At 55.4% G+C, this 8,888-nt stretch overlaps 1 protein-coding gene across 1 annotated transcript in view; it reads right to left on the minus strand.

Moving 5' to 3' along the window:
* PAX7 (paired box 7) overlaps positions 1-8,888 on the minus strand; it is a 117,545-nt gene that overhangs the window by 39,998 nt on the left and 68,659 nt on the right. The window contains exon 5 of the mRNA XM_017740607.1: positions 8,307-8,407. Within this exon, the coding sequence (XP_017596096.1) occupies positions 8,307-8,407 (101 nt within the window). The remainder of the gene's footprint in view (positions 1-8,306; positions 8,408-8,888) is intronic.

Consider the following 8,888-nt stretch of genomic DNA (forward strand, 5'->3'; position numbering starts at 1 on the left):
CCCCGGCCGGATTCCCGAATTCAGGAATTCCAGCCCCTCTTCCACCCACCCGGCTTCGCTCCCACCGCCGCAGCGGGGTCTGGCTGGGAAGGGAGATTTTAGAAGTTTTGGGGACAGATTTCGCTGTCTGAGTCCTGGGTGCCTCAAATTCCTGTTTCCTGCTCCGACATCTGGGGGCTTATCAGGCACTTCCACATCTCCCTGCGCTTCTCCAGCGCTCCTGGGGTTCACCTCAGGTTTTTTCCCCCATATTTCTTCTCCTATTTCTTCCTTATTCCTCCCTTTCTCCTCAGTTTGTGTCCTTGAAAATGGTGCAGGGCCACGGGGGCTGATCCCGAACGCACCGAAGGCGGTGCCAAAATTCCCATGGGATTCAAGGCTCGGGAATTTGCTCCCAACTCCTCCCGCGTTCCTCCTGTTTTCCTATCTCGGTAGTACACACAGGGAACGACGTCTGGAGCGGGAATCACACGGGGATAAACGCAGGCGGCGCGGTGGAATTCGGGTCAAGGGAATAAAATCCTGCCTTTTTTGTTGTTGTTGTTGTTCCCAACCAGTTTCCAGTGAGATCGGAGCATCCCGACCAACCGAGGGAACTCGTGGAACCTCAGCACAGAGAGCGGAGAGGCCCCTCGGATTCGAATTCCCCCCTTCCCACCCTCCTCGGAGCCTGGAATCAGGCGAATAAAGCCGGATCTGTTTTCACACGGGAAGAATGTTCCCGTCTCCCCTTATCCCGGTGCCGGCAGCAGAGGCGTCAAATTGACAGGAGCAGATGGGCTTTGTTTGGTGAAATATATCCCAAAAAAAAAAAAAAAAAGCCAGAAATTTTAGTGGAAAAGCGGGCAGCGTTCCTGGGATGTGCGGGTTAAAAGTTTAGGGAGACGGAGAGAGGGAAAACCGCCAGCACGGAGCCGCTTGTCCCGGAGAAACCTGGAGCTGCCGCGCTCCTATCCCAACTTTCCCTTAGAAACCTGGAGGTGCCGCGCTCCTTTCCCGACTTCCCCGGGGACACCTGGAGCTGCCGCGCTCCTATCCCAACTTTCCCTTAGAAACCTGGAGGTGCCGCGCTCCTTTCCCGACTTCCCCGGGGACACCTGGAGCTGCCGCGCTCCTATCCCAACTTTCCCTTAGAAACCTGGAGGTGCCGCGCTCCTTTCCCGACTTCCCCGGGGACACCTGGAGCTGCCGCGCTCCTATCCCAACTTTCCCTTAGAAACCTGGAGGTGCCGCGCTCCTTTCCCGACTTCCCCGGGGACACCTGGAGCTGCCGCGCTCCTATCCCAACTTTCCCTTAGAAACCTGGAGGTGCCGCGCTCCTTTCCCGACTTCCCCGGGGACACCTGGAGCTGCCGCGCTCCTATCCCAACTTTCCCTTAGAAACCTGGAGGTGCCGCGCTCCTTTCCCGACTTCCCCGGGGACACCTGGAGCTGCCGCGCTCCTATCCCAACTTTCCCTTAGAAACCTGGAGGTGCCGCGCTCCTTTCCCGACTTCCCCGGGGACACCTGGAGCTGCCGCGCTCCTATCCCAACTTTCCCTTAGAAACCTGGAGGTGCCGCGCTCCTTTCCCGACTTCCCCGGGGACACCTGGAGCTGCCGCGCTCCTATCCCAACTTTCCCTTAGAAACCTGGAGGTGCCGCGCTCCTTTCCCGACTTCCCCGGGGACACCTGGAGCTGCCGCGCTCCTATCCCAACTTTCCCTTAGAAACCTGGAGGTGCCGCGCTCCTTTCCCGACTTCCCCGGGGACACCTGGAGCTGCCGCGCTCCTATCCCAACTTTCCCTTAGAAACCTGGAGGTGCCGCGCTCCTTTCCCGACTTCCCCGGGGACACCTGGAGCTGCCGCGCTCCTATCCCAACTTTCCCTTAGAAACCTGGAGGTGCCGCGCTCCTTTCCCGACTTCCCCGGGGACACCTGGAGCTGCCGCGCTCCTATCCCAACTTTCCCTTAGAAACCTGGAGGTGCCGCGCTCCTTTCCCGACTTCCCCGGGGAAACCTGGAGCTGCCGCGCTCCTTTTCCAAGCCCTGGCAAAGCAAGGACGAGGATTTAGCAGGAATTCCGCCTTCAGCCCGCCCCAAGGTCACGGGGAGGCTGAGGAGGGGAAGGAACGGGATGTGAAGGATGCTGACACTCGGGAAAGGGACACTGGCCAAGGACACGGCGGAGGGGATCAGGATCCTCTGGAGAAACGGGAAGGCTGGCGGAGGCGGAGGAGGCAGAGGGAGCGCAGGGAAAAGGCTGGACAGGGAAAGGAAAGAGGCGAAGGAGCGATGGGAAAAGGAGGTGGAGGATGCCCCCGGTGTGGGGCGGCAGCCGGGGGTTAAGGGATGAGCCAGGAACGTGTCCCTACACCCGGAGACGCCGGGAAATGAATCCTGATCCGGCCAAAACCAACCCTGGAAAATTCGAGCGGGAGAAGGGTCTCCTTTCAGGGGAAACGGGGAATCCTTAATGCTTCCTCCCTCAGCAACCGTAATGCCGGGATGTTCCCAATCTGCTTTGAGGGATGGAAAGATTAAGAATAATAAAAAAATTGCAATAAAATATGTGTGAACGAGGGGGTAATTGTGGACAAATGCAGCATTCAAATTCATTTTTCAGCTCTTTTACACACCATTTCAATCTTATTTTCTGCTTGTTAATGAGATCTTGTTGGTTGGGGTGGGCACGGCTGCCCAGTATCGCGCGGGTAATTGCACATAATTTTCTCTCTACCAGTGATTTGCATCAGATTTTTTTTCTTTTTTTTTTCTTCTTTTCCCCCCTAATTCTTTGCTATTTAAACACCTCCCCCCCCCCCAAATCTCATCCTCTCCTCCCCTTCTTTCTTCCCCTCCCCTTTCTCCTGGCCCAGCAAGGCTCATTTGGAATGCTTGTTACGGGCACAGTGTCTCCGACAGAAAGGAAAAAAACCGGGAGGGAAAAAAGGCACCAGATGGAAAAGGATCCGTGGCACTGAGGGGAGGGAAACGGCGCAGCCTCGCTGGAGCCAGGAGGGATCCCTGGAGATGAGGGAAGGAATTCCCAGAGCCAGGAGGGATCTGTGGCACTGAGGGAAGGAATTCCCAGAGCCAGGAGGGATCCCTGGAACGGAGGGAAGGAATTCCCAGAGCCAGGAGGGATCTGTGGCACTGAGGGAAGGAATTCCCAGAGCCGGGAGGGATCTGTGAGAGAGGGATCTTTCCAGAGCCAGGAGCATCCCTGGAACCGAGGGAAGGAATTCCCAGAGCCAGGAGGGATCCCTGGAACGGAGGGAAGGAATTCCCAGAGCCGGGAGGGATCTGTGAGAGAGGGATCTTTCCAGAGCCAGGAGCATCCCTGGAACCGAGGGAAGGAATTTCCAGAGCCAGGAGGGATCCCTGGAACGGAGGGAAGGAATTCCCAGAGCTGGGAGGGATCCCTGGAACGGAGGGAAGGAATTCCCAGAGCCGGGAGGGATCTGTGGCACTGAGGGAAGGATTTCCCAGAGCCGGGAGGGATCTGTGAGAGAGGGATCTTTCCAGAGCCAGGAGCATCCCTGGAACAGAGGGAAGGAATTCCCAGAGCCAGGAGGGATCCGTGTCACTGAGGGAAGGAATTCCCAGGAACACTCCCAAACCCCAGGGACAAAACAGGGACTGGGAATCCGACTCCAGCCTCCAGACACTGGGAACGAATTCCCTCAGGGAGTACAGAAATAAAGCCACGGAAAGCCCTGAGAAAATTAAAGCAACAACTCCGAGCAGGGGAACAAGTTTCTCTTGGCTCTTTGCGCTTCTGGAATTGTCTTAATCCCTGGAGATCCCGCGGGGCTGTTCGGAGATTCGGAGCTCTCCGGGATAACAAGTCCTGGAAGCACACGGAATTCCTGCCTTTTAACTCCGGTTTGAGCTGTTCCCAGCTCCACCTGCCCCAAGCTGGGGCTCTTGGGGCTTTGGAGAAGCCCTGCGCGGCCCCAAAGCTCTGCAGGGAGCGGTCGCACGGATTTAAGGTGCAGGCCCGGATCCCAAAGAGCAGCAGAAATTGTCGGAACAAACCCTCCTAAAACCCCATGGGTACACTGGGAAAGGCAGAAGGGACGTGGCAGAGGAGGCTGGAGAGGAAAAGCAGCAGAAAATACAGGAAAACCCTGATTTCTCTGCTGCTGGCGAGGCCGCCAGGGCCGGTAATTCTCAGCTTCGTTCCCGTCTTTACCCCCCTCAGCCCCCAGCCGAGCACCCACAGCTCCTGAAGATCCTGATCAGGGCAGAACTGGACTTAAAACCGAGTTTAAGGCCAGGCTGGATGGGGTTTGGAGCGACCCGGCCTAGTGGAAGTTGTCCAGGCCTGTGTCAGGGGGCTGGGATCAGATGAGCTTTAAGTCCCTCCCAAGCCAAATTCTATGGGATGATTCTAAGATTTATCAGGATTTGATTTGTCCCAAGCCTTATCCCAGCTCGGGGAGGGATGATTCTAGGCCAGGCCTGGCCTAGGTTGAGCTGGGTCTGCACTTCAGCTGGATGCAGGGTTTGTTTTCACTTCCAGGGTGAGGCAAGGCCTGGCTCAGGGTGTCTTAGGCCTGGCCTTGTTCTGCTTGAGCTTGGTTGGGTGCCCAAAATCTCCCCCTCACAGAGGCTGTCACAGCAGGGATCCACCCCAAATCCTGCCTCCATCCCAAATCCCTGCTCCATCCCAAATCCTTGCTCCATCCCAATTCCTGCTCCATCCCAATTCCTGCTCCATCCCAAATCCCTGCTCCATCCCAATCCTGCCTCCATCCCAAATCCCTGCTCCATCCCATTTCCTGCTACATCCTAAATCCCTGCTCCATCCCAATCCCTGCTCCATCCCAATTCCTGCTCTATCCCATTTCCTGCTCCATCCCAAATCCCGGCTCCATCCCAGTCCTGCTCCATCCCAATCCTGCTCCATCCCAATCCCCGCTCTGCCCCAAATCCCTGCCTCCACCCCAAATCCCTGCTCCACCCCAAATCCCTGCTCCATCCCATATTCCTGCTCCATCCCAAATCCCTGCTCCATCCCAAATCCCTGCTCCATCCCAAAAAACTTGGTTTTCCACTTTTTATTAAAAGAGGTTTTCCCTTTCTATTATCATTATCATTATTATCATCATTATTATTATCATTATTATCATTATTATTATTATCATCGTTATCATTATCATTATTAACCATTCTCACTGTATTTCACTTCATTCTCAATTATCGAACTCCTCTTATCTCAACACACAAAGTTCCACTTTGGTTCTCTTCCCATTCCAGGGCTGGAAGTGAGAAACGGGGGCTGAGCAAGGAGCTGGGTTGGGCTTAACTTCCAGCTGGGTTTAACCCGTGCCAGCTCTGCCCAGCCAAGCTGGTGTTTTCGGGTGAAGTGACACAAAACCCATCGCTGTGGGATGAAGTCATGGGAGCCTAAAATTCCCAGCTGAGCTCTGGGATTGAGGCGGAACCGCCTGGGAAAAGCCGGGAGGCTCCAGCAGCTGAGCCGGGCTTTGTGCGGCTGGAAAACAAGGAACGAACACGGCCATTCCCACATGGAGCTCGGGCAGAGCTCCCACAGGATCTGCTCTGGAGGGGGCGTGAGGGGGATGAGCCACCCCAAATCCCCCTCTTCTGTTTGGGAATGGGGATGCCGCGCTGCTCCTGCACGATTCCAGCTGCTGGCACAGCCTGCGGATTCCGGCCGGGAATCCAATCCCGGGGTAACTGGAGAGGGAGCAAAAGCTGGGAGCTCCCGGCCCCTTTCCTTGTCTAAAGTGCCAAGAAATCTCCTCCTGCTGCTGCTGCCGAGGGGGAAACCAGAGACAAATTCATCCTCCTCAGCTCCCAGTGTCTGCCTGCTCCATCCCAAATTCCTGCCTCCCAGAGGATCTCCCAGCACCAGCCGAAGTGGCCCTACTTTTGTCCTGTAATTCTCAGCTTCATTCCCTTCTTTCCCCCCTCCTCAGCCCACAGCTCCTGAAGGGCTGGCAGATCCTGACCAGGACAGAACTGGGCTTAAAACTGAGTTTGAGGCCAGGCTGGACGGCGTTTGGAGCGACCCGGCCTAGTGGAAGGTGTCCCTGCCCATGACAGGGAACTCTCTCTTCCCTCTGGATGATCCTTCCCCCTGCCAAGAAGCTGGAGAGGGCGGAGCTGTGCCGGGTTTTCCCTGGAATGCCGTGGCAGAGCTGGATTGTGCTCAGCACAATTAATAAATGATACAGAGCACCCCACAAAGCCACATCCCGAAACTTCCCTCCCCTAAAAGAGGGCAAATCCAGGAGTTCCTCCATCCCGTCGGGAGCATTTCTTGTCTCCTTCCACTAGGAACAGCAGAGGGCTTAGAAAGGCAGGAATTTTTGAGCAGGGAATATAAAGCAGTCGGGAAATAACCTGGGTTAGGCACAAAAGGAACAGACGAATTTCCACGCTGATATCTTGGCCCTCACATGATTAAAAGCATCGGGAAAATGGGAATCTGCCCTTCCTGGGGGTGCAAAGCTCTCTTTTCTTCAGGCCTGCCAGATAAAGGATCCTCTCTTTCCCGTACAAAGGGCTTATGGGCTCAGGGATATCTGTCCCCAGCCGGAGCCTGCGGGCAGGGGAATTTGGGATTGGGATAAGCAGAGGAAAAGCCACGGTCTGGTCCTTTCAATGAGCCCCTGATTCCGCGGGACTGGGAAGGAGAGGATGAAGGGAAATGGAAATTGCAGGATGGCCTTGTCTGCGCCTGGGGCTCATCCCAGGCATCTCATCCCTGACTTATTCCACGGGGATAAATTGCACTTGGGATCATCTGAGTTAATCCCGGGCCCTGGCCCAGCTAACCCGGGCCTGCCTTTGAATCCCAAGCTGTATCCCCCTCTGCCGAGCCCGGTGCTCTCAGAAATCCCTTGTCAGAGGGATATCTGCCTATTCTCCCCGAAATTTCCCTGTTTGGAGCCATATCCAGCCCCGCGCCAGTCACATTTCAGGATTTTCCCATCCAGCCCCGTGCCAGTCACATTTCAACGTTTTCCATTCCAAGCCAAAAGTGGGGCGTTTGAACCATTCCAGAGAAGCTGCGAAACCTCCCTCTTTCCATGGATCCTCCGCATTTGTTTCCACACTCGAGAGATCCCAAACTGCTGCACCTTAAAATCCACATCCCCCCTGGTGTCCCTCGTTGGACTCCTCTCCAAACCCCTGCAGGTTCCCACCTCGTTTTTCCTCCTAATTCCAAGTTATTTTGCGTTTCCCGTCCTAAATAAACCGATTCCTCTGAAACAACTGCTGCCCTTCACATGTCTCCGTATCCCATGAGTGACTGGGAATGGGAAAAAAGGGATTTGGTGTCCCTCAGGATAACGCTGCTCATTTTCAGTTCCACCTGGAAGCAAAGGTGAGCTTGGGAACTCCTTTCCTCCTCCACAGCTCGCCTTGTGCAGAGCACCAGCAGGATTGTCTGCATGGGGTTTCCCAAATTAAATCCCAGCTCTCCATCCCAAATCTCCCATTTCTGAGCTCAGATTTGTGGCCCAGCCAGACTTGCACAAGCTTCAGGTTGTGCCTAAATCAGGATTAACTCTGAGGTGAGTAAACCCTCAGGTGTGCTGTCCTTGGGATCAAATCCACCATCAGAGGGGCCACGCCCACTCTGGAATGTTTTCGGAGATGCTCCGGGTGTTTCTGATCCCGTTTTCCTAAGATGGCTGTGGGAATGACCAGTGCTGGGCTCAGGACAGAGCCTGTTTGCTTTAACCAGGTGCTTTAACCAACTAACCCCCCCAAAACCGTGGGGGATTTGGAGGGTTTTGCCCAAAATTTGGGGGTTTCCCTCCAAATGGAGTGTCCCCCGTAAATAGGGGCTGTCTCCCTCAAAAAAGGGGGTGTCTGGGTAAAAGGCACCACTGGGATTCGAACCTGGGATCTCCTGTTTGCTTTAACCAGGTGCTTTAACCAACTAAGCCCCCAAAATCCAGCTTTTTTCCCCCGAAATCCAGGTGTTTCCCCCAAAATGAAGCGTCACCCATAAACTGGGTGTGTTCCCCCCCAAAACGGGGGCTCCAGAGGAGATTTTCTAAATGCGAGAAGGCGCTCCAGGTGTTTGTGATCCCGCTGTCCCAACCCAGCTGTGGGAACGAGCAGAGCTGGGCTCAGGACAGAGCTGCTGCTGATTAATACGAGAACTAATTGCTGTCTTTAGGCTGCCCGCAGGAATTCCTGACCACAACAACAACCACAACAACAACCACACCAACAGCAACAACAAGAGCAACAACCACAGCTCCCCAGTACCGCCGCGATGTCCCGAAGGTTTCCCCACTCCCAGAACCAGGAAAAAGCTGGAAGCGGGCACGTACCTGCGGGGAGAGGCCGTTGCTGACGGGGTTCATGTGGTTGGCGGGCGCGGTGGCATTCATGAAGCTCTCGGAGTAGCTGGAGAAGCTGTGCCTGCCGCCGTCTGTGGGACACAGGGACACCAACAGGCTGGGATCCCCCCAGGAAACTGGGAAACCCTTGGGAAACCCTTGGGAATGGCGGCTCGGCCATCCTGGGTTTCTAGCAACTGTGCACTCCACGAAGCTGGCGGGAAATGTCTGGGTTTTCGCTTCGTTTTCCCCCCAAAGAGAAGAGAATTTGGGCAGAGGCCTCAGTGCCGGCCTGGGGACAGCTTTAGGTCAGCCCAGCTAGGCTGGGGACAGGTGGGGCCACCCCCAGGAGCTTTGGGGAGCAGGGGGGATGTTCCCACTGCGCATTCCGAGCTCCTGGGGGATAACGTGAGAGCACTTCCCGACAGCTGCCAAGGGACTTTTTTTGTAAAGGTCAAAGGCAACTGGAATTAACGATATTCCTTCCACTGGATTTAACGATATTCCTTCCACCAGAATATTCTCGCTGCTGAAACTCAGAATGGCGATTTATCCAGAATGAGAGGCCCCAAT

The sequence above is a fragment of the Corvus brachyrhynchos genome, unplaced genomic scaffold (genome assembly GCF_000691975.1).
Source record: "Corvus brachyrhynchos isolate BGI_N302 unplaced genomic scaffold, ASM69197v1 scaffold278, whole genome shotgun sequence".
In the NCBI taxonomy this organism is placed as follows: Eukaryota; Metazoa; Chordata; class Aves; order Passeriformes; family Corvidae; genus Corvus; species Corvus brachyrhynchos.